At 38.7% G+C, this 26,489-nt stretch overlaps 3 protein-coding genes across 4 annotated transcripts in view; 2 read left to right on the top strand and 1 right to left on the bottom strand.

Moving 5' to 3' along the window:
* The window catches only part of LOC103974074 (protein NETWORKED 2A-like), a 3,441-nt gene extending 2,030 nt beyond the window's left edge, over positions 1–1,411 (top strand). Inside the window, exons 2-3 of the mRNA XM_065143102.1 lie at positions 1–106; positions 248–1,411. The exon at positions 1–106 is cut by the window's left edge and continues 1,219 nt beyond it. Coding sequence (XP_064999174.1) covers positions 1–106; positions 248–1,411 — 1,270 coding nt within the window. The remainder of the gene's footprint in view (positions 107–247) is intronic.
* Positions 1,412–6,246: 4,835 nt separating this feature from the next.
* LOC135633412 (uncharacterized) lies at positions 6,247–10,329 on the top strand. Its single transcript, XM_065142836.1, has 5 exons — positions 6,247–6,329; positions 7,450–7,527; positions 7,882–8,006; positions 8,105–8,290; positions 9,672–10,329. The coding sequence occupies exons 1-5, from the start codon at positions 6,308–6,310 to the stop codon at positions 10,041–10,043; spliced, it is 783 nt and encodes a 260-aa protein (XP_064998908.1). The 5' UTR covers positions 6,247–6,307; the 3' UTR covers positions 10,044–10,329.
* Positions 10,330–21,443: 11,114 nt separating this feature from the next.
* Positions 21,444–26,489, bottom strand: LOC135634004 (acyl-CoA-binding domain-containing protein 3-like). Of its 2 annotated transcripts, none has more exons than XM_065144109.1 (5): positions 25,528–26,489; positions 24,396–24,501; positions 24,212–24,315; positions 24,012–24,085; positions 21,444–21,779 (listed from the first exon to the last, which is right to left on the bottom strand). In XM_065144109.1, the coding sequence occupies exons 1-5, from the start codon at positions 26,310–26,312 to the stop codon at positions 21,676–21,678; spliced, it is 1,173 nt and encodes a 390-aa protein (XP_065000181.1). In that variant the 5' UTR covers positions 26,313–26,489; the 3' UTR covers positions 21,444–21,675. The 2 variants fall into 2 exon arrangements, with proteins under 2 accessions (XP_065000181.1, XP_065000182.1); XM_065144110.1 differs by having other exon boundaries at positions 21,444–21,731; positions 25,528–26,487.

The following is a 26,489-nucleotide window of genomic DNA, read 5'->3' as shown; positions in this document are numbered from 1 at the left end:
TGGTGATCTTTCTGAGCAGTTGCAGTCACCGACATATCAAGAGTCTGCAAACAACGTTGCTGCGTCGCAGGATGGAGGAAGTAGTGTTTCCAACAACAACATATCAGTTGGAAAAACCGAGGAAGAAAACCATGTTAAGATGCAAAATGCAGTGCATAATCTTGCTGGAAACCAGGCGCACGAGCAAAGTGCAAATGAATTAGAGAAATTTCAGAGGGATGTACAACGAGAAAGTGAAGTCACTCAGGATTTTGAAGTCGGTGTACAACTTCAACAGCCAGATGATGGTCCAGACTTGCAGAACTCAGTACAAAATGGGTTAGAAGGCGGAGAGGAGGTCTTATTAGCCGCCGAGTACACATCTATTGTTCACAATTATAAAGACACCAAACAGAGGCTTGCGGAGATTGAGAGAAAAAACCAGGAATATCACTTGGAGACGATGGCACAGGTAAAGGAACTGAAGAGTGCCAATGTCATGAAAGATGAGGAAATTCGACTTCTAAAAGAGATACTGAATTCCTTACAGGCTAGTCTAAATGTAAATGCACCAAGAATCATGGAAAAGTCTAGGTATCAAGTCGATGAAAATGTGACCACAACAAATGCAGCATTTGATGATGATTCTGAAGCGACTAAAACCACTCTTGCCGAAGACAGCATCCAGTTATGCCAGGTCGGGGAGCCACAAACTTCTTCGGCCATCGAAGATAAATTTAGAACAGACATAGATACACTCCTCGAAGAGAACCTGGATTTCTGGTTAAGGTTCTGCACATCATATCATCAAATTCAAGAATTCCAGAAAACCTTCAAGAACCTCAAATCAGATATCGAGAAGTTGAACGAAACAACAAATCAGGAGGGTGACGAGGAGGATGAGAATCAGGGAACGCTTCCAGTTGACAGAAGGTTAAGAGAACTAAACACCGAGCTCCAAGTTTGGTTGGAAAAGAATGCAGTGTTAAACGGAGAACTCAAGTGCAGGTTTTCATCTCTTTGCAGCATTCAAGATGAGATATCAAGAGTCTCAAAGGCAACTGAGAGCGAAGAAGTCCGTTTCATTCCATACCAGGCTGCCAAGTTCCAAGGGGAGGTACTCAGCATGCAGCTGGAGAACAACAAGGTCGCCAAAGAACTGCAAGCTGGTTTGGATTATGTGAGGGGCCTTCAGGTGGAGATCAGTTGGACTCTGTCGAAACTTAATAAGAACTTCGAGTTAGCTGGATCAAGATATAACCAGCAGAATAGCCACCAACACCACCCCCTTAGGCATCTATCCACCAAGACTCGGGTGCCATTGCGAACGTTCCTCTTCGGAACAAAGCCTAAGAAGCCTTCAATATTTTCATGCATGAACCCCGCATTGCATAAGCAGTACAATGGTCTACGATCCAGTCTTCCTAGATGAAACTTCACCTGTCGTTGTGCTGTCTCATCTTCTTTTTTTTTTTTATCGTGGAATTTGTAAGATATATGACAAGTTCTTTGGCACCATGAGTCGATCATTTTGTTTTCTTTTCAGTGGTGGACATAAAAGTTTGATCTTTATACTTCGTTTCCGAGCCATAGTGACCCCACCATATAATGGCACATCATCAGTTCCTTAAATAACTCCTTGTAAGCACAAAAGAAAAATTTTCTATTCTATTACATGAAACTTAGCCAGAGACTATAAATTGTGAGATAATGAGCCACGATCAAAATTTTCCCTCCCTCGATCCTCCATCAATTTGAAGCTAGTTAGCCACCCTATATGTATTCCCATTACAAGCCCTTCTAATATAGGTAAACCGCTTTGCATTGGCTTCCCTAGAAAAGTTTAAAATATCCCTATACAATGCCTCCAAATACCTGCTGATTTATTAACAAAGTCCATCCATTCTTTAGAATCAGGATAGATTCGTGCTCCTCGCTATTCTTCACACTTGCCATCAAATATCATAACGATAAAATAAATAAAAAATGTAGGTCATGTCATACATATTGTCACTTACGTGATCGGTTTACATGACACTTATGACTAGCAAATACCGTCCAAACATTATCTTCCAAATTGTGTTAGGCGATGGTACTGCCCAGATTGGATGATGGTACCGCTAGTGCATAGGGTGGTAGGTGTTAGTATCGCCTAGTGTAGGTAGTAATACTGTCGGTACCTTGAAAACTTGAGGATTTAAATTTTTAGCTCCATTTTTGAAGCCATTTAGGGTATATAAATACCCAACTCATTCTTGCTTGGGATAGCAAGAGAAAGAGTAGAAAGGCGAAAGAATTCTTGAGAAAAAAAGTATGTAAACTCTCTTGAGTTGTTGAGTCTCTTCATCCTTGATCTTAGAAGTCTTTTAAGGGAGGAGTGAGGTCTAATTGTAAAAGAGATATGCGAAGGTTCTCTCCTAAGCCTATGAAAAGGAAAAAGAGTTGTAACAAGGGTAGTTGATCTTCGCTCGTTGAAAAGAAGATCGATAGTGAAAGCTGATGGCATCGAGAGAAGAGGAATCAAGAGTAGACGTAGGTCGGATGACCGAACCACTACAAATCTGGGTTGTATTTCATTTGTGCTTTTCATTCTTATTACTAACTGATTTAGTTGCTCACTACTTTTACTCACATTCCAAGTTAAACGTATTTATGATATGAGTCTCATCGAACGAAAGTACTAATTCAACCCGCCCCTTAAGAGTTGAATCCCAAATTTTGATGATGAAATCAATTAATCAGTTTATGATCAAATTTATATTTTGAGAAAAGTGATACAAGACTAATTTCAATCATGAAAATATAAAATAATTGAAGCAGAAGAATCATATGTTGGTTTGGAGTCAGAGATTGGGCATCAAATCGGAAGAATCGGACATTGCGCCAATATCGGATGTTGCGAGAGTCAATATGCCGATGGATCGAGCGATATGCCGAAGATTCGGATGATGCGCCGGAAGTTTGGACGAAGTTCAAATGAACCAATGACATATCGAGCAACATAGAAATCTTATCTTTAGTCGTTTATGTCTTAATCATTATAGTTAGGTCTTAAATTGAGTTAATTTGGGTGCAACCTTATTAACTCAATTAGGGGCTCATTGAGCTTGATCTAGGGCTAAGTTGGGCTCATTGGAAGGCCCATTTAGTGACCCATAGTTAGGTCAGGCGGTGGCACTGCCAAACTAGGCGGTGGAACCACCTATGAGCTGGAACATATTAAGTGTATGCTTTCCAGAAGACCCAATGGTGGTATCACTAGTGTCAGGTGATGGTACCACCTAGACTAGTGGTAGTGTTAGGATCAAAATTGACACTAAGAGGGGGAGGGGGTGAATTAGTGCTTTCATAAAACTTCTAACAGTTCAAAAATTTTGTTCGATAAAGCTCATATCGAAAAGCGTTTAAACTTAGAGAGAAAATGAGAGTAATAAGCAAGTAAATCAATAAGAAATGGTAATGAAAAGCATGAAGGAAATATAAATCGAGTTTATAGTAGTTCGATCATCGTGACCTACATCTACTCTCGATTCCTTTTCACTCGATGCCATCGATTTTCACTACCGATCTTCTTTCAATGGGCAAAGATCAATTACCCTCTTACAACTCTTTCTCCTTTTAATAGGCTCAAGAGAAAACTTTTACACTCTTCTTTTACAAATATTCCCTCACACACCTCTCTAAGCTCTAGGAGGAGGGACACTAAACTTTAAAAGAGATTACAACTTTTTTTTTCTTAAAGATTCTTTCACCCTTTACTACTCAGTTTCATCTATACACTGAGTAAGGATGAGTAAGATATTTATAGGCCCCAAATGGATTCAAATTTGGAGCCAAAATGATCTTATCCCAGGTTTTCAGGGTACTAGTGGTACCACAACCAATATTGGGCGGTACCATCGCCTGCCAGTCTGACACTAGGCAGTACTATTGCCCAGTCTAGTGGTACCACTGCTTGACACTCTAAATTTGGGTGGTATTATCATCTAGTTTGATAGTACCATCGCCTAATAGCCTCGAAGCCTAGGTTTTTGACTTTTCCAGCTCATAGGTGGTTCCACCGCTAGTTTGACAGTGCCACAGCCTGACCCAACTTTTGGGTTACTAAATGGGCCTTCCTCTTGGCCCAAAACAACCCCAACTCTAGCTTAATGGGCTCCTAATTGAGTTGTCTTGGTTACACCCAAAACTAACTCAATTAGGCCTAAACTAACTCGATGTAGACACAATTGATTACAAGCATAATCCTATGTTGTTCGACATGTCATTGGTTCATCTGATCCTTTGATGCTTTATCTGATCTTTCGGCATATTGCCTAATTGGCATGTTGACCTACTGTAATTTTTTATCTCCTTGGTGTAATGTCCGATCCTTCGACCTGATGCCAGAACTCATGACACAAATTTTTTTTGGCACGTCGACCATTCCTTTGGCCCGATGTCCAATTTTTTGACATATTCTACTCCGGCACAATGTCTGATTCTTCTTACTTTAATAGAATTGTCTTTCCTTCATCGAGATTAGTCCTGCTCACTCGAATGCACATTAGATTATAACTTTATTAATTGATTTCATCATCAAAATTGGAGATTCAACAATCTCCCATTTTTTTATGATGATAACAAATTAATGATGGAGTTTAAACTAAACTCCCCTGATCAATATGTCATATTGAATGAAAGTATCATTCAAATAAATGATATCCTTTGAATTTAATATGAAAACAATTTTAATGATTTTGCAAAGGTCATATGCAACACATCATAGTTATGTTGAATCTCGTATTTTGATGATGAAACAAATTGATAAGTATTTATGATTTGATCTGCGTTTTTAGTGACACTGGATTCTTCGATGAGGATGAGACAATTAAAGCAGGAAAGAATCATGCTGGGCCGGAGAAAAACATGTCAGAAGATTGGACGTCGAGACAAAGGATCAGTCGACGTATCGACAGAAGGGTTCGGGCCATAGATTCGGGCATCGGGCCAAGAAGAGTGGATATTGCACCAAGGATATCAGAGTTACGGAGATCAATTGGCCGATTGGGAAATAGGCCGAAAGAGAGGATGATGCGTCAAAGAATCGGATGAAGCATCGATGGACCAATGACATGCCGGACGACATGATTTATTCTTAGTAATAATTGTAATAATTGTCTAGATCGAAGTATGTTTTACATATACAAGATTAACTACGATAGTAAGGCATGAAGCAAAATGAAGTCCCGGAGTCAAGGACATGAATTCGTTGGGAGTACGATAGTTCGTCGGAAGTCCAGACGTTCGTTGGAAGTTCTGTAGGAACCAACCGAGAAGTCCAGGAGCTTGCAAGAAGAAGCTCATTGGAACTCGCCAAGAAGATCATCATGAAGTCCAGGAGCTTGCCAGAAGTCCGTTGGAACATTGCCGAGAGATCGTCGGAAGTTTGTCGGAAGAAACCAAGACCTAGGGACTTGTTTAACTTAAGTATGCCTTAGATTTCGTAGTTAGCTCATAATTGGGATTGGATTTAGGCCAACCCAATTATGGGCCAGTTGGGCCTATGAAAGGACTGTGTTGGGCCATATGAAAGGCCCAAACAATGACCCAAGAGATGGAACCATCATGGCACAATATTCGAGATTGTGTCAGGCGGTGGTACCACCAGTCTGGGAGATGGTACTGCCTAGTGGCCAAGTGCCAGGTGGTGGTACCGCCAAGGAGGTGATACTGTCCAGTGCAGTGTTAGTGTCAGACTGACACTACCGATGGTACCGCCTAACACAAGCGGTGGTACTGCCCAAACCCAAGAAACCAGGGATGAGATGTTTTTAGGCTCCAAGTTTGAATTAACTTGAGGCCTATAAATACCCCTCTCATCCTTGGTTAATAAATACAAGACTTGAGAGTAAAAAAGGAAAGAAACATTACTGTAATCTTGTGTGAACTCCTCTCGTTCTTCTAAGTGTTACAAAAGTTTGAGAGAGGAGTAAGTGAGGGTGTAAGAGTAATCTCCTAAACCCGATAAAAAGGAGAAAGAGCTGTAAAAGGTGGTTGATCTTCACCTATTGAAGGAAGACTGATAATTGATGTCGGTGGTCTCGACGGAGGAGGAATCAGAAGTGGATGTAGGTCATGACGATCGAACCACTAAAAACGTCAGATTTGATCGAAACGGTTCATATGTCGATCGAACTGAATGTATCATGCCCCCTGATGAGACACGTGGATGGTTCGTATGAACCCTTCCAAGTAATATTTGCTTTTATTGTTGCACACCGCAGGCGGAGCCGAAGTCGCGATCCCTCGCGGCCTTTGCCCTTTCGACGCTCTCTCGCCCGCCGTAATGGCGTCTCTCGGCGATTCAGGTGCGTCCATCCCCAAATCTCTGCTCTTCTTCTTCCTTTTCTTCGTTTTCGGGTTCTCGTCATTCAAGATTGGTGTCATTCTTCCCGTGTATCTCCGCTGCTAATTCTTGGATCTTTGATTTCTCCTCCGCATAGTTCGGGAGAATCTACAGATTACCTTCAAATCTGAACGTTTTTCGGGTTTATCTTACTCGATCAGTCTTCTTCCCTCTTCCTCTTCTTCGTCCTCCTCTCTTCTTTTTCTTCTACTTCCACCAGCTGGTTATGGCCGATTTCCACATAAAAGACTGAAAAGTTAGCCGATGTTTTCCCTCATTGGTATCAGGGAAAACAATTCCTACTTTGGAAAGGCGTCTGATTAGTTTCTAGCAGTTGGGCACATCAATGACCCAGGAAAGTTGGTAGTTTTCTTGTCTTTGACAGTTCACTAGGAATGGCATCAAGTAAAGTCCTAATACCATAGTAGTACTCGAAATGAGTTGTTGACCAACCCCGTCGTTTAATTCCATTTAGCTACAGACAAGGATGTTTCATGTATAATTACCAAAGATTTAAGATTTCTTGAGCTTGTGACTATGAATCTGGCCTTCAATCTTACCCTTTGCAGTGAGCAATGTGCTTAGCTTCTTGAACCAGGGGTATATGATGGTTCATCTCAAATTTATGTTAACAGGCAACATGTTGTCGATCTATTAATTCTATCGTAGTAAGAGACACATTAAACAACACTACCAAGTTCTTTTCACATATTCCCATAACTCGTGTTTGTAACATGTAGGATGACATTCCTTCAGTTTTCAGTCACCTGTGGTATACATTTTTTTACTCTAAAGTAAAACTCTACAATAAGGTTTATTATTTTCACTTTGTGTAGTTGTGATGTGATGGTGAGAACATGGTTTCTTGCATATGTCTTACTAACAGTCATTGCACCCTGTAACGTTGATAACTAAATTCTGGTGTTGTTGCAAGTTCTACTTCTTGATCAAACTCGAAACTATTGTTTTGAATAGTTGTTGTATTTTCTTTTCCTGAATGCTAATTTTGAATTGATGAAAGTTTTCCATTTCAAACTTCATGATTTCATAAACATCTAATCCTAACCCAGTTCCCATTGCAGGGAGAAAAATTGGTGCTTTAGATGATGTTGTTCAAACTGAACAGGCTCCTGATCCACAGGAGCAATGTGAAGATAGTGGTAAGTGTATAAGTAGATTTATTTGAAAGATGTTCATCAAATTTTGTGCAGTACTAGTACAATTTGATATTATTATTCCAGTTGACTTGTGATGCTATAAAAAACTTCCTTAGAACCTGAGTAGTGTACTTGGTCTAGTATCACCATTGTTTTTACAGTTCATTTCATATTTCCTAATTTATTATTTTTTTATTTTCCACAGAATCAAAAGGTACGCTTCCCCAAATTTCCATTTTCATGTTTTTTGAGACAGATCACTCTTTAACAAACAATATATTCATTTGACTTCTATGTTCACTTCAACTTTTTCTCCATCAGTAGCTGGGAACTTGACAAATTCTGTTTTGGATTTAGAAAGGAAAGCTCGGGTTGAGGAAGTTTGGAAGAAAATGAACAGTGTATTGCCCAATAAGGTGCTCAAACCTATAGTGAACAAGCCCGATTCAACTGGGAGTACAAAAACAGGGAAAACAGTTCCTGTAAGGACACTACTCTTTAAGATATAGCTATAAGTAGATACATCGTATTGTTTCTTGTCTGACCTCAAAGTTCCCCTTGTTTCATGGATGGTTCATAGGATTGGATGGTTGCTCTTGGCATTGTGCCAGCAAAGACACCAGCCACTAAGGATACACTAGGAAAGAGGCCAGCAAGCTCGCAAAATGGAACTAATGAGGAAGCTAAGAGGCTTGCAGCAGCTGCTCTTTCAGCTGTCAAAGATGTTGCATCTGCTACCACAGCTGCTGGAAGTGGAAAAGTTGAAGTATGCTCAGATCCCCTCAAACAGTCAATAGTTTATTTTCTTCTCTTTGTGCATTTTCTCCCCTTTCTTAAGGTCATCTATTATCTAAAAGTATATAGGATATCCAATGTAGCAAAGTTATGAAATTATTGTTGGATAGTGCATAAGTTGTTAGGAACAGATAGTTTGTAGTGGTTAGATTTTCTTGCTAATGGCAACATGGTCCTTGGTGGATGATGCTTTATCCGCTTGCTTTGTTGAATTGTTTTAGACAGTACTCTTTACCTATGAATAAAATGCTTGTGTTTTTTCATGATCTTCTTAATATGCATTCTCCTACTTTAATGGTTTGAGTTGATAATTTAATTTAATTTAACTTAATTATTGTGTGCACATCACCCATATATTTTCTTGATGAAGAGTGTGCATGAGCTAGGAATAGTGGTAGTAAGGTATGTTGTTAGGCAAGTCTCTGTTACCTAAAACTGCATAAATTAGAAATCAGCTACATCTTTAGGCTGTTGATATCGATTCATAAAATTATTTGAAATTTTCCTGGGAGCTTCCCAAAGTTGAAACTGTCTTAGATTCCTCCATTTTTGTTCGAGTCTATCCTAAATCCAACTAAAGGTATGCAGAACATGGTTTAAATGGATCGTGTGGGCCCAAATAGCCCCCCCAAAAGAAACCACCTGCATTCTTACCACACATTAAGAATGACAACGAGAATGGTGCTGGAGAATTTCACCCTACCCAAATCTGAATCCAACTAATTACCTGGTACTCGAAGTTGAATCCAGAGCTGACTTGGGTACCTAATTTTCTATCCGAACTTGTCCCAGAACTGATCAAAGGCCCAAAACAGTTGGAAGTGGGTTGAGCAGATACAGGTGTCCAAAAAAGAATGATCTGCTGCCTCACTATCTATGTGTGTGTGTCTGCTTGTCTGACATGTCATCATTAAAATTCTTAAGATGGGATATTTGCTTTTTGATATTGTTCATTGATCAGCGAGGAGATAATTGATCTTTATCACCTTTGACCCATCAGAAGTGTAGTAGCATATGGAGTCATATTAAGAAAAATATGGGCTCTGTTACACAATTTTCAACTAATGATGAAATGCTTGACCTGTATTGTCACTTTCAAAACAGTAATGGCATTGAACTCTAATGGTGGCCCTTGATCATATTATACCACGAAACTGCAGTCAATGTAATACGTTAGATTGAACTAATTTGAAGCTTAGACATTCAGGAAATAACATTTATGGCTTGGTATCTGTTCGGGTGTTGTTATCATGATTCTTTACATAGGCTTGATTCAATGCCCAAAGAATCACAGATATCCCTATTTGATCATGTCGTTATGAGATTTTACAAACCCTTTTCTTTTCCCACAGATAACTGAGGTCCGGGACTTTGCTGGTTTAGAAATTGAGGTTAAGAAACTCGTTGATCCGGACTCAAAAGAGGCAGCTGAGAAAGCCAAAGTGCCAGGTGCTCCTCCCACTGCCCTCGACACCATTCTGGAGCAGATAAAGAAAAAACCAAAGCTCAGTGTCCTTGACAAGACCAAAAAAGATTGGAGTTCGTTCAAGGATGAGAACAAGGGTATGGAAGAGGAGCTGGATTCCTACAAGAAGAGCTCAAATCAGTATTTGGACAAGGTTTCCTTCTTGCAGAGAACAGATCACAGAGAGTTTGAACATGAGAGGGATGCTCGTCTTGCATTGCAGGCAAAGAGACCAGATATGAGAGAGGATGACTTGTAGTCATACATCAACTGTAGTTAACAGCTCAACTTATTTATTACTAGTCATGACAACCAAAAGAAATGATTGCAATTGTCCAACACGTATATTCCCCTGGTCAACGACTTTGTTTTGTTCACGGGCTTGTTGGTCACTGAATGAGGAGAATAGCACCCAAAATATGCTGGCTTCTTTTTACAGCGCTGCAGAATTTGCTATTATAATGTCGAAGGAACACCAAACGTTGATTTTCCTGTACATTTATTGCTGACCTTTTTGTGAAAAAAGACATTGTTTTGATCGTTGATATTGTGGCTTGGTTTTCATAGATAATTTTCACTTTCAGAGTTATAGTCTTCTAAGTTGCATATATAATTCATGTCTTGCAGTCAGGAGTTTCATGGATTTGAGACTGCCATTAGGTGACGAGCTGACAGTTGGTTCAACTTATTATTAGCACTGGGTATTTATGAGACTGGCTTAACTTCATACAGCTTGGAGTAAAACACAGGGTTTTTGTAGGAACTTAATATTTATCTGGTTCGATTGGGTGCATTCAAAACTGCTGCTTGGTTTCCCCCACTGATCCATCCTTGTGCAGGACACAGGCGAGTGATGCCAATCTGATGCTGCCGCTTCAGTGTCCACAGGTAAGAATTCCTTCCAGCATTTCATCTGCTTTCCAACATAAGTTGCTTCAGGAGGCAGATTTTGATTGGTGTCAGTGTTGAGTTGCAATCCAGATGACGGCATGCATCATATCATCAATGGATGCAGCAGTGCATAAATGGCTTAATCGTTGTGTTTGATTTCATCTGCTTCCTATAACTGAAACACTACTAAACCATTCTCCTTGAAGGATTGGCACTAAGCCTTTCACAAAGTTCGATTTTAAATGTGTATAGGTGATCTAAATCTGCTTACGGTATAATTTCTTTCAGACAGGTGAGTAGAACATTTGATTTCATATTATTTTGACTTGGTGAATTCACAGGCTGCGTTGTCTGAGATCTTCTCATGAAGTATTCATGAATCGAACCCAAACTTTCGGGTATGGATCTTATCCATTTTGTATCCGTTAAGCTTATTGGATCCTGATGTCGGGTCAGATCCCGAGGCATACAAGGGAATTGAATCACGTGCGTAACACGTGCTTTGCAGCCTATGAGATGACCTCTCATCCTTACCCTGCCGCCTGATCTCTCAATGTTCAACCGACGACCATCGCCATCGCCTCCCCTTTCCTTCGGGAGAGAAACTACGCTTAAGGTTTGAACACTAGATCCAACTCCTTTAGTAGATAGATATCTCATGCTTTTGTCGTCATAAATTTCGAATTTTTCGCTGGGGTTCATCGGCATTGTAGTATGATGATCGATTAGGGCCTATCTTTGGTTGGATTTTTTATGATAAAAAATGAATGTTTTTTTTGCCTTATTATCACATCTCATATTTATAAAAAATATATATATTATTATAATATTCATAATTTATAGAATTTTTTTTCTTTTATTTTTGAATTCAAATGCTTATCTTTACAAAAATAAATATTTTTTAGTAGAAAAAATTATATCTACTTAGTAGGGTCATAAATGATGAAATAATTTTCTTCCTAAGCCTTAGATGTATTATAAAGTAGTAGATTATTTTAAAAATAAATATAAAATAAAATAATATCAATAACCACATAGTAGAAATCTTTGAAAAATTATTTCATAAAGAAGTATATCATACCCGATAATGCACTCTCCTAATAGTGAATAGAGAGACATACTTTACAAAATATATTCCCCCCAACAATGGATAGAGAGAACCCATATCACACTCAAAATACCCGATGAGAATCCATATTCCCTCACTCGCCTATGTTGGGATATATTCCTTCCAAAAATGAATAGAGGAACCATTTAATTATCATGTTTGATGGCTTGCTAATTTCAAAAGGAATTATCCTACTTACCCTTACTATGGATACATAGTCAATCATGATCATTCATTACATTTATTCATTCACATATGCATACATCCAAGAAGTAGTATAATAAAATATTATAAAATATCATATATGATATGCTAGACTATATCTATTGATAGCTCTGCATTGTGATGGGCTCATAGCTCATTTGCACTTCTAATGTGAACTACTAGTATAATTATATATACTACATGCTAACAATCACATCATATCATAAACTTTAAAAAAATTAAAAAATCAATAATCATTTCCAAATGACATCACATATTCGAATAAAACTTTTAAGTTCATCAAAACATAAAGATATAAGGCATCAATCTTTCAATAGTTCTCAATTAACTAAAACCTTAATTGATTTGAATCAAACTCAATTCATAACATAACCAACTTCAAATCCTTAAAGAACTAGCTTGGAATAACCTTAGATTGATCTAATTTAGATTTGATAAATTTTAATTAGGTTAAGTATATTTGAATTAGTTAAGTTGGTTTGGAATCATCCTAAACTGGCCTGAACTGATCAAACTTATCAGATTCAATCAATTAATAAGTTTAAACCAATTTAAAGGGAGGAGAAATTGGACTATGTCATATAGTTTTAACCTAGGCCGAACCCACCTAAAGTCTTGGATAAGTCACATGTATCGCATATGACTATCCTAAGTAATAAGTTGGGTTGAGATACACTGGATTGAATGAAGGAGCAACGATGTACCTAGCACTAGTCGCATAGCTAAGCGGGTCATGGGCTATGAGCCTTACCATTAAACTAAACTACGTTTGGCTCATGTGTAAGATTGTGCTTGACCACAAAGATTAGGTTATACTTGGCCATATGGGTTGGACAATGCTTGGCCACATTGGTTAGATTGTACCTTGCCACATAGGCTAGCTCTTACTTGGCCACATAGGATATGTCATACATGGTCACATGAGCTAGGTCATACTTAGTCACATTGATTAAGTCATACCTGGTCACAAAGGTTGAGTTATATTTGGCCACATGGACTAAGTTATACCTAGCCACATGTGTTGGGTTGTACCTAGTCACAAGAGCTAGGTCAACCTTGTCTAATAGATCATGCTGACTCAAGTCAGACCCCAATTATATTCTATTATAAAATTAGATTTTAATAATTTAAATTATTAAAAAATAACTTAAATTCATGAATTAAATAATTTAAATTCATGATTTTAAATTTAAAACTAATTAAATCATATAAATTCACATATAATTCTTGAAACATAGATATATCTAATTAAATAAATTAAAATTATTATATTAAACTAAAAAGAAAAATTTTAATAATTAAATCAATCTTAAAATTCATTTAAGCTTAAGAGACCATTATAAATCAAATAATCATTCTAACATCATAAATCAATTATCATTACTTAATAATTATAAAATTTTAAAATTAAAATATTATTATGCATCATAAAATTATTATAATCCTAATATTAAAGATTTTTAAATATAAATCAAAGTTAGTTTGAAAAGAATAGAAGATCCTACCTTTGCTCATGCAATTCTCTCCTGAATCTTATCACTATCAAACTCGGCGAGGATTGAGAGAGGAGAAATACCGTTTATATAAGAGAAGATGAGCTCTTCTCAGAAGATAAATAATAATTTAATTTAATTTTTAATTTACTTTTATTTTACTTCACACACAAAGATAGAAATGGTTCACACACTAAAATGAGATTTGAACTATTTACTTTCTAAAAATCACATCATTTACTAGAAAATAAATTAATTAATAATTTAATTGATTGATAAGATTTCTAACTTATCCATATGAATAAGAATTTTAATTATTTTCTCAATCATACAATGAATTTAATAATTTAAACAAAAGTAACACATTATTTATGATAATTTATTTATGTTAAGGGAGAAAAGTTATTGGTGATTATATTTTTTGCATCAAAGTTGACATAGTATTTGGACATGGCGATGAGCTTTAGTAGGAAAAAGCTATCCATAGATGGTTGGAGTTAGAGGACTCGTTATCATATGGAGCCACCACTAGGCTATGTTTCATATGCACCATATTGGGATTTAATCTAGATTATGCTGAATTTTGATGAGAACATAAAACACTTGAGTGAAAAAAATTATAATACTTTAATTAGTCTTGTTAGGACCGCAATCGGCACTAAGAGGGGGGGAGGGATGAATCAGTGCTTTCGTAAAACTTACATTGATTCAGAAACTTCATTCAATAAAGACATATCAGAAATTTAAAAACATACGAAAGTGTAACGAGCATAGTGAGAGTAGGAAATCAGTTTATAATGTAAATGAAAAGCATAAAGTAAAAACAAATCATATTTTATAGTGGTTCGGTCGTCGTGACCTACGTCCATTCCCAATTCCTCTTTACTCGAGGCCATCGGTTTTCACTATCGATCTTCTTTCAACGAACGAAAGATCAACTACCCTTACAACTCTTTCTCCTTTTCACAAGCTTAGGAGAGAACATTTACACCTTTCTCTTTTACACTTAGACCTCATTTTTCCCTTTACAAGAACTTCTAAATACTAGGAAGAGGTAAGTAACTCTACACTTCAAGAGAGATTGCATACTTTTTTTTCTCATGTATACTTTCCCCTTTCTAGTGAATCTCATATTTTGATGATGAAACCAATTGATAATGTTTATAATTTAATCTATGTTTTGAGTGATACATAAAGCTTCGATTAGGGAGAGATAATTAAAAGCAGGAAGAATCATGTTGGGCCAGTGTAGAACATGCTAGAAGATTGAACGTTGAGCCGGAGGACCGGTCGACGTTTCGACAAAAGGCTTCGGACCAGGGGTTCGGGCATCGGGCCAAGAAGAGTGGAAATTGTGCTAAGGAAATCAGAGTTACGGAGGTCAACTAACCGATTGGGCAATAGACCGCAAGAGAGGATGATGCGCCGAAGAATCGAACGAAGCGTCGATGAACCAATGACATACCGGATAACATTTGATTCAAGCTTTATAATAATTGTCTAGATCGAAGTAGGTTTTAAGTGTGTAGGATTAACTACGATAGCAATCAAGGCATAAAGCAAAATGAAGTCCCGAAGTCAAGAACAAGACTTCGTTAGGAGCTCGAGAGTTCGTCGGAAGTCCGGATGTTCATTGGAAGTTCTATCGGAATTGACCGAGAAGTCCAAGAGCTTGCCAAAGAAGCTCGTTGAAACTCACCATGAAGATCATCGTGAAGTCTAAGAGCTTGCTAGGAGTCCGTTGGAACATTGCCGAGAGATCGTCGGAAGTTCGCCGGAAGATCGCTGGAAGCTCGCCAAAAGAAACCTAGACTTACTGGACTTATTTAGCTTAGTGTATGCCTTAAAATTCGTAGTTAGTACATAATTGGGTTGGAATTGGGTCAACTCAATTAGGGGCCAATTGGGCTATGTTGGGCTAAGTGAAAAGGCCCAAACAATGAAATAACAGGTGAAAACATCGTGGCACAGTCTCTAAGACTGTTAAGCGATGGTACCACTAGTCTGGGTAGTGGTAAGGCCTAGACACAATCATCTAGGCGATGGTACCGACAGACTGGGTGGTGGTACCGCCTAGTGTTAGTGCTACAAGCGGTGGTACCACCCAGCACAAGCGGTGGTACCGCCAATACCCGAAAACCGGAGATGAATCCACTTGAGGCCTATAAATACCCCTCTCATCCCTGGTTAGATCACATAAGCACAAAGAGCTTAAAAGTGGGAAAACACTGTAATAATGACTTAAGAGATCCCTCCTCTAGTTCTAAGTGTTGAATCTCATATTTTGATAATGAAATTAATTGTAAATTATTTGATCCAATCTATATGTTGAGAAAAGTGTGTAGGATTAACTACGATAGCAGTAAGACATAAAGCAGGTATTGTGCCGGAGTCAAGATCGAGATCTTATTGGGAGTTCAAGAGTTCGTCGGAAGTTTGGAAATTCGTTGGATGTTCTGCCAAAACCAATCGAGAAGTCCAAGAGCTTGCCAAAGAAGCTCGTCGAAACTCGTGAAGAAGATCATCGTAAAGTTCAGGAGCTTACTAGGAGTCTGCCGGAACATTATTGGTAGTTCATCAAAAGTTTACCGGTGTTGAATCTCGTATTTTGATGATGAAACCACTTGATAGGTGTTTATGATTTAATATACGTTTTGAGTGACGCAGGATGCTTCAATCAGGATGAGATAATTAAAACAGGAAAATCATGTTGTGCCGAAGGAACATGTTAGAAGATTGGACGTCGGGCCGGTGGATCAGTCGATGCATCGATAGAAGGCTATGGGCCATGGATTCGGGCATCGGGCCAAGAAGAACGGGTATTGCACCAAGGATATCATAGTTGTGGAGTCAACTGGCTGATTGGGCAATAGGCCGCAAGAGAGGATGATGCGCCGAAGAATCAGACGAAGCGTTGAGGGACCAATGACATGCCAGACAACTTGATTAATTGCTTAGGAGTAATTGTCTAGATCAAACTTTTGTTTTACATGTGAAAGATTAACTACGATAGCTTGAAGACATAAAGCAAGTCTACCGGAGTCAAGCTCGATGGGTGTTCAAGAGTCCGAAGATTCGTCGGAGATGATGCCAAAACCAACCGAGAAGAAATCGGGGACTTATCAGAGTTTTCGAAAGTATGTCGAAGAGATCGTCGGAGGTTCGCAGAGATCACCGAGAAGGCTCGGCTGCTCGCTGAACTTGCCACAAGATCGGGAGCCTGCTGGGAGTCCACCGGAAGAAATCCGAGGGTGTATCGGAAGTCCGCCGGAAGATTGCCGGAAAGCTCGCCGGAAGGAGACTCGACATTTGCCGGTTAAAAACTTGCTTAGGGCTATGTTTTCAGTTGCGTAGTTTGCATGTAATTAGGGTTAGGATTAAGGGATAATCCTATATCCTGGTTAGGGGTCAATTGGGCCTGAATATGACTTGGTTTAGGTTGGATTTAAAGCCCAACTAATGACCGGCAAAGTTGGGCGGTGGAAGTGCCGGACTGGGCGGTGACACCACCCAGAACCCGAGGATCGGGCGGTGGTACCATCGGACTGGGTGGTGGCACTGCCCAGCACCCGAGAGGTCCAGTGGTGGCATCGCCAGACTGGGCAGTGGCACCACCAGTACATGTCAGTGTCAGACACTAACAGGCGGTGGCACCGCCAGCATCGGGAACCCAAGAGAATTCAAAATTTGGAGCCCAAATTTGAATCCTCTTGGGGCCTATAAATACCCCTCAATTCTCAGTAGAGAAGACAACCTTTGAGAAGCAATAGATTGAGATAAAAACCTTAGCAAAGTCTTTAGTAAGTCTTGTTTTCAATTGCTTGAGTGTTCACCTCGTTCTTTCTCATTGAAAATTTATAAGAGTGTGAACCATTATAAAAGGTTGTAAGAGGGGTATTTGTCATTCCCCTTCAAAGTGATTTGCTAGTGGAAGTTGGGAGCCTCATCGAAGAAGGCTTCGCAAGTGGATGTAGGTCATTTGACTGAACCACTTTAAATTGGTGTATTCCTTAAATGTGTGAGTACTTACCTTTCTGAAATTGTTATTTACACTACAACAAGCTTTCGTTTTTCATCTTCTCAAGTTACTATCAAATCAAAATCTCCTCACATTTACGAATTCGTTTTCAAACTTATAAGTTTTAATCCGCTGCACTAATTCACCCCCCCTCTTAGTGTCGCTTCGATCCTAACAACCGTAAGATCGCCGGAAGCTCGCTGGAAGAGCAATTGATGTACCGAAACAAGAATACTTTATCAATTGTCTTAATTATTATGGTTAGTCCGTAAATTGAGTTAGGATTGGGTGGTAATCCCACTAACTTACTTAGGAGCCAACTGGGCCCTTAATAGGGCTGAATTGGGTTGGATTGAATAGCCCATTCAATACTTGAAATCATGGCCGACGGTGGCACCACTTGGGAGACCCAATCTCCTAGTGGTCTGGGCGGTGGTATCGCCCAGACTGGGTGATGGTACCATCGGCAATTAATGCTGCCAGCAATGGTACCGCCCCTGTTAAGCGGTGGTACTGCCAGAGCTCGGTCTCCGAGCTCTTTCAAGCAGTGGTACCGTCCAGTGTTAGTCTGCAGGCAGTAGTATCGCCAAATAATGGCATTGGTATCACCAGTACCCTGAAATCCGGGGAAGTGACACTTTTTTTGCTCCAATTCAAAAGTTATTAAGGCCTATAAATACCCCACCCTTTTCTGCATGAAATGGTAACAAAGTTTAATTGATAGTATGAAAAATTCTAATTGTTTGGGGTGCTAAAAGTGTTGTAAAAGTGAGAAGTGTTCTCCTCCTCCCTCTCTTAGCTTTATAACCATTCAAGAAAGAGGAGTGAGACTTGTAAGGATTATCTCCTAAACCTGGTAAAAGGAGAAAGAGCTGTAAAAGGTGGTTGGTTTTCGCCTACTGAAGGAAGGCCATTAGTGAACGTCGGTGACCTCAATGGAGGAGGAATCCGAAAGTGGATGTAAGTCACAACGACCGAACCACTCTAAATTCTGGTTTGCATTTTGTCTTGAGTAATTTACCTTTCTTGCAAGCTACTTTACCTTCTTACTACTTTCTCTTAGCTCCAATACGCTTTCAAGTTAAAATATTTACGAAACGATTTTCGTCGGAATCAGGTTTAATTGAAACGAAGACTTTTGAAATGGATAATTTTTCCGCTGCACTAATTCACCCCCCCTCTTAGTGTCGCTCTTGATCCTAACACTAAGTTTATATTCTGTTTAAGGAGGAGTGAGTGCTTGTAAAAGATTGTCTCCTAAACTTGTGAAAAGGAGAAGGGTGTAAAAGAGTAGTTGATCTTCACCCGTTAAAAGAAGATCGATAGTGGATGCCGGTGGCCTCGATGGAAGAGGAATAAGTGGAGTGGATGTAGATCACAACGACCGAACCACTATAAAAGGGGGGGTGAATTAGTGCAACAGTGAATAGCGTCGGTTTAAAAAATCTTCGTACGTTAAAAAAAATGATTTCTAAAGATAGCTTGAAAGCATGTTTGTTCGTAAGGGTGGTGAAAGCTAAGTAAGGAGGAAGTGAAGCAATTGCAAAGTAAGTAAATGATAATAATAGAAATGCAAACCAGAATTTATAGTGGTTCGATCTTTGTGACCTATATCCATTTCATATTCCTCCTTCGTCGAAGTCACCGACATCCACTAATGGTCTTCCTTCAATAAACGAAGACCAACCACCTCTTTATAGCGCTTTCTCCTTTTCACGGTTTAGGAGATAACCCTTACAAGCCTCACACCTCTCTTGAATGATCACAATACTAGAAAGAGAGGAGGAGGACTCTTTGCACTTTTAGAACACTTTTAACACTCCAAGATTTCAAGATATTGTTCACACTTTCATGCATTTTCATGCAGAAAAGGGTAGGGTATTTATAAGCCTCAATGGCTTCAGAATTGGAATAAAAAAGTGTCACATCCTTGGATTTCGGGGTACTGGTGATACTACCGCCTGCAGACTAACACTGGGTGGTACCACCGCCTAGTTTGGGTAGTACTACCGCATGACAGAGCTCAAAGATTGAGCTCTAGCGATACCACCACTCGGTAGCATTAATTACCGGTGATACCATCTCCTAGCAGCATTAACTACCAACGGTACCATCACCCAGTCTAGGCAGTACCATCGCCCAGACCACCTGGGAGACTGAGTCACCAGACGGTGCCACCACCGGTCGTGACTTTAGGTGCTGAATGGGCTGTTCAACCGACCCAATTCAGCCTTGTTAAGGGCCTAGTTGGCCCCTAACTGAGTTTGTGGGATTACCACCCAATCCTAACTCAACTTAAAGTCTAACTAGGATAATTAAGACATTTAAATAAGCAATCTCTATCCAGTATGTCGATTGTTTTTTCGGCGATCTTTCGGCAAACTTCTCGACGAACTTCCAGCAAACTTCCGACGAACTCCCGACAAACTCTCAACGAACTCTCGGTGAGCTCCCGACGAACTCTCGGCGAGCTTTTGGTAAACTTCTGGCACATCGTTCGAATCTTTGGGGTATCGTCGGATTTTTGACTTCCGCCTAACTTCTGCTTTGTCTTAGTACTATCGTAGTTAATCCTGCATACTTATCTCAATATATAGATTAGATCAAATACTTTACCAATTGATTTTATCATAAGATTCAACACTTATATACAATATATTATTTTTAGTTTCACACCAAAAATATTGTATCGAATATTAGAACTTATTACTTTTGGATCAAATTTTTACCTAGGTTGTTCATTTGTTTAGAAGCACAAATATCAAAATGAACATTACATCTATCCAACATATAAATTAGAAAAAATATGATAGATATCCATCTGGGTCAAATGTAATAGTTTTATGTAAAATCTCAAGGCGTTTGAACATGTTATGTGATATTCTGTTTTGGGTTTGACTAAAAAAAAAAACAGTATATCGGATATCATGGTTAAATTTTTTTGGATCAATTTTTTACCTTAAGTTGTTCATCTATTTAGAAGAAGTTCAAATATAAAAAAAAACATTACATAGATTGATCACATTTTGTTGAAAATGAAGAAACAAGGAGAAAATTAGAAAACCACAAATAGATTATAAATAAATTAGAAAATATCAAAAAAAACTCTTAAATAGAAAAAGGGTGATATATGTCCATCCGGGTCTAACTTTTTTAATATGTTTATATGTTATTTTTAATAATATAAATTGATATATCACTAAATTATTTAATATAATTTATTTTGATATTAAGATGATATATTTTATGTTTATATTTAAGTATAAATTTAACTTTTTAAAGGTCAAAATTAATAAACAAAATATTTTTAAAACTTAAAAATAAAAAATAATGGCATATAGATCTTTCAAAATTTTAAATATCTTAAATATTTTTAATATTTTTTATTTTATATTTTAAAATAAATGAATAATATTATTATATCATCCTTGAATTTATAGTTAGATATATTAGTTTTGATTTATTATTTTTATTATTATTTAATATAATTTATTTTGAAACAATTTAAGTGTTAGATTAGTTAAACCAATTCAATTATATGAATTAATTTATTAAAAATTAAAAATATCTTTTAATGAAAGAGAAGATAAAGGAAAAAGATAGAAGTTATTTGGAAGATTATTTTATCATCTTGAAACGTCAAAGCTCTTTATGAGAATTATATATATATATATATATATATATATATATATATATATATATATATATATATATGAAGTGTGAAGTGGAAACAACTATCCCCTTGCCCCTCTACTGAATCACGAAGATGAATTGAACTTTTCCCGTTGCATATTAAAAAGAAAAAAGAAGGCCCTAATCTTTCATCGCGTGGAAAGAACTGCGTATTATAAGTCCAATACCATGCAGTCATAATGCGCAATGCATGCTGACCTCCGAGAAGAAAACCTTGGGCACGTCTGCAACTTGGTCAAGTATTTAACACCTTAATATTTAACATAATATAAATAGATATGTACAGCATATACAGTTTAAACTAGGACACGAGCACCAGCAAGAGATAACTTATCAATCAGACCAATGATGGAATAATAGTTGAGGGATCAGTACACAATCAACCATGTACTTGGACCAGCTAAAAACCAACAAGCACTGGGTCTACAGACACAGGATCAACCGAGCTTCCCAGCTGCAACTTTCAGAATGCCACTCGTGGCGGTGAGACCAGGTTGAAAAGGAATATCTTTGTCAGTCCTGTTAGGTCCACGCTTATCCAATTAGAGACTGCAAACATATAGAAGACTAGAAGAAAAGGCAAACTTAAATTCAAGAATTTTTAAAGTTTTACCAAATACCAAGAGGCTAAGGTTACAAAATTACAAGAACTTGAGAGGGCAAGTAGGTGTACTAAGACATTGGCAGTAGTAAAAAGGAATATTTAATATTAATATTCCTTAGATTTTTTAAGTACAATCCAGGAAAAGCAATAATTACTGGGTTTTCTAAAAGGTACTTTAATGCCTAGCTAGCTCTCTGATGTATGTTTGCCCGCAGTTTCATGTTCTGTGAAAAGCTCATATAATATCATTTTTGAGCCTAAAATTTGGTGCAACACATCTTGAACAATAGCACTTATGGCAAATATCCACGAGTTGTCTGACTCAGTGGTGTTCGGCATAACTCCAGAATCCATGAGTTGCTTAATTATGGCAGAGACTTTTTGTCTCCCATTCGGACAGACCAATGTATAGGCACATGAGATCTAAAGTGGATAATATCAGTGCATAGTTGTATGGAAAAGTGATCTAGGGATGCCTTTTGACTTGAGCTAACACAAGATGAATATGTCTGCATAGAGATGATCTAACTCTCAATGTTTCATTCAAAGTTCAGAGGCTCATTGCTCCTTTTTAGGACTGGTGATGCATTTGATGTCATTATCCAAACTGCCTGGACACTACCCGCCACAGCTATGGAAAGACAACTTTAAAAGAGACCTATAACCATTCAATATTGTCCGATGTTAATCTTAGACAGGACAAACCAGCAGTCAAGCCACCAGGTACTTTTCAGTTATTTTAAAAGCACTAGACGTCAAAAGACACCAAGATCTCAAAATGGCTGAGGCACCTGCCTGCACACCTACTCAAGGGAAACAGGGTGCTCCCAAATATTAAAATTTTAAAATATATATTATAATTAATACATAACTAAATATAATTACGAAAATAAAAATGGTGCAACAAGTTAATCAACGTCAATATGGTAATATTGAGGTTGCGAGGCCTCAAGTTAATCGACCACAAACTCCTAAGTTTTATGTAACACACTAAAATTACACAACACACAGAAATTACGAGGCCTCAAGTTAATCGATCACAAGCTCCTAAGTTCTAACTCCTAACAAAGTGACAGTGCACCACCTCAATATGGTGCAGCAAGTTAATTAACGAAAGTATTACATATAAAATGAGAAAGAGAGGACTGAGAAGATGGAGAAGTAACCGATGACTCTAGAGAAAGGTGGGAGGAGGAGGAAACCAATGATGGACGAAGCTAGAGAGGGCGATGAATGAAGCTTTAACGGTGAATGAATGAAGGTGCAACAGCGAAAGAAGGCAGCAGACGAGTTTGCCAATGACGGCGGATGAAGTGGATAGAGTTGCAGTGGTGGACGGAGTATATGAAGGCGATGGATGAGGGATAGGGTTTCACTTCTAGTTTCTTTCACTGGCTCGAAGGGGGCATTAGGGTAAAGTAGTGACATTAGTTGGTTCAATTAAACCAACTTGCTCGCCCAATCAACCTGATTTGGCTTGAGAGCTCACCCGAGGTGCCTAGCACACCTGAGAGACGCTTCGCTAAAATGCCATGCCTCGAGGTGTTGCGAGACGCTCAAGTCTTGCCTCGCCTCGCTTGAGTGCCCTTTGAAAACATTGGTACTTTTCATTAAAAAAGAAGTGGAGATAAAAAGAACATGAGAGGTGGAACAAAAATAGATGATGATACAAATATGCAGACCTATAAATAATAGACAAAATAGTTAACAGGTGAAAGTGGAGAGAAATGGCAATAAGATGAAAGAGCCTCATCTCACAACAAATGGCAATAAGATGAAGGATCAGAAGTAATCTATAGAAATTACTTCTGATCCTTAAATAAGTGGTCCTAGTGCCTCATCTCACAACAAATAGTTCTCGGAGGATATAGAACCTATCTTTTAGTTTATTGCACTGAGTTCACCAGAACCATAAAAGTAAAACGCATGCAACTTGCTTGTTACACATACGCATGGGTAGCTGCATATACAACCCTTTCAAAACAGTCATGCGCTAACGTAGCAAAGTGTCAGTACAGCAATGTGTCATGCGACCATATGAGCTGGTGTGTCTTAGAGAATCAACCATCAATTGTTAATAGATAAGAGTTATAGAATACTCGAGCATAAAATAACAAGCTACAGAAACATTCATAAGCACTCTCCTCCAGAAATCAAGGTTAAGAAGTAAAAGATTAAGGATCTATCATGGGTACCTTGTTTGGAAAGTTTGACACCAGTATTTACATCATCAGCGACACCTTCAATGGCAGAAGAATCTTCTACCAAACTGCAAGACATGACATTACACAAGTGATGACATGGTGCAACCAAAGAAATTATACGAAGATCATTGAGTTTTGAAACTTATAAAGTTGATTTAACTGAACAACTTGGAAATGATTATGAATCTTACACTTCAATTTCAGAATTAGATTGAGAAAACTTTGAATCGAGCTGGCCTATTCTGGATGCCTCTACTACCCGAGGATCACTGCCAACATGACCTTTGGCTTCCTCCTAGTTAGTATTCCATAAGCCAGAGTGCATTAGCTTGACTCATGAATCAACTCAAAGAATAGTTGTTACTCTTAACTTACCCCATACTTCTCTGCTGTCCATCCAGGAATGCTTTCATTTAGAAGACTGATATACTGTCCCATAGCAGCTTCTGGATCCATATTCCCCAGTTTTTGCCAAGCATTCCTAGAGAAATAGAGACGAGGTCTTCAATCAGATGCACAAATATGTTTCTGTACTCCGTTAATATTTAGAAATCAAGTTATATCTGAACTGTGAACTCCTGTCATCACATCATTCCTAGAGTTAATGAAACTACAGAGTTATAGAAAAACTAGTCTGCAGATTAAATAATCCATAATGAGACAAGACGTAACAAAGGGAAAACAAGGAATAGAGCCATCATAACTAGATATCCTTGCAACAAGTGTTATTCTTCTTGGAGGGGTAAATAGAATAACTTAATGGCTATCCAGTACATGAGTCTCTGACTTCATATCACAGAAGCAATACAACCAACTCAAAAATTGCATCCACTTCAATCAAGAAGATAAGTTCCCCCAGCAAAAGAACATTCTCGTTAGTTATAGCGTGGAACTTTGGGCAAAACATAATTTTCACTGATCACCAGAAACTGATAATCTTATGAAACCACTAATGAAAGATGAAGATGGAAACAATAAACTTAATTAAGAGAATCCATAAAAAACTTGGCAGACCTTTCTGCCTGGATATGACCCCTATCAACATCCTCATAAGTTGATACCAAATTTTCTAGCTAAAAGGTAAGCAAGAGAGCAAATATCATTAAAATTTGAAAGTCATGCAATAATCTACAAAAAACTCTCTTAATGATTGTACTTCTCATGCATCCAAAGGAGAACACCACAAAGTTCCCCTAAATTCATTTGTCGAGGTTAGAAGCTACCACTTCGTAACCCCACATGGATTGACACCAGGTGGCTTATCAACAAGCTATGTGGAAAACCAATATCCTGCATCATGTCAAATGTTTAAATTAAATCAGGTAGGCAATGAATCAACATCCTACTTGCCACAGAGTCAGAAAAAGGCCTCCTGAGATCCAAAACATAAGCAAGCTCCAGATTATGATGATTGCTCCATAGTTAGCTTAACATCATGATGTATCAAGACAATACGAGGAGTTAACAAGTAGAAACAGAGCATTATTGAAAAAGCAACCGACGGTACCATTTGGCACGGGCAGAAACCTTCAAAGCCATGGGTTGTGGCTCATGGCACGGACCCTCGGTCGCAACCTTATGCAGCCCGTACATCTGCATTTGCACCTCATTGCTCAGTTTGGACACTGCATCCCCACCTTTCTTGCTACCGACGAACTCGCTTGCAACTCCAAATAACATCTCCAGCTCGCTTCTCTCGATCCCCTCCCACTCATCCTCTCCATGAAGCAACGATCCTACCTCGCCTCCGTCTTCCTTGTCTACCGCGTCTTCTCTGCCCAATTTCACGACTTTCTCCACCGCCTTTTTCCCATCCTCTTTACCCTTGACTGATCCCCCTTGTTGCCTCCGGGAATCATCATTAATTCTTCCGATCTCCACTTCATTATCCACTTTCTCTTTCTTCGAAGATGATTCTTCAGACCTAGTAAGGTCAACTTCGGAAAAGAGCTTATCAGCGATATTTTCTCTATTAAGGTCGAATCCACTAACCTCGTCGCTCCTCTCCGGTCTCTCTTCAAGCAATCTTTCCTCTACGACTTCGAAGACCCCGGTCTTCGGGCGATCAGATCCGGCTCCGTTGCCACTAGACGACTTCCTCTCCGACTTCTCTGTCTCCTCCTCCTCCTCCTCGATCGGATCCGAGTCCATCCCTGGACCCAAAACCCGAGCGAGTGGAACGGCCTCCGGCTTAACGGCGGCGGAGGCGACGAACTTACCGATGAGGAAGGCGAGGAGGACGGAGATGAGAGCGGTCAGGAGAAGCTCTTCGAAGAACTCCATCGTCCCCATCCCCCCTCTGCGCTTTTTGTTTCGTCCCCTAGCCTTCTTCGCTTCCACTCCACGGCACGCGAGGCGGAGGAAAGCAGAGACGAGAGGAAGGAAGAGATCGAGACCGACAAGGCAAAAGGAGGAGGAAGACAGGATGAGGTCGGGGTGGGTGGCGTTTCAATGCATGTAGAGATTGGG

Source organism: Musa acuminata, chromosome BXJ3-3 (genome assembly GCF_036884655.1).
Source record: "Musa acuminata AAA Group cultivar baxijiao chromosome BXJ3-3, Cavendish_Baxijiao_AAA, whole genome shotgun sequence".
Taxonomy (NCBI): domain Eukaryota; kingdom Viridiplantae; phylum Streptophyta; class Magnoliopsida; order Zingiberales; family Musaceae; genus Musa; species Musa acuminata.
The sequence above is the reverse complement of the archived record's forward strand: the minus strand, read 5'-3'. Positions and strand labels throughout refer to the sequence as shown.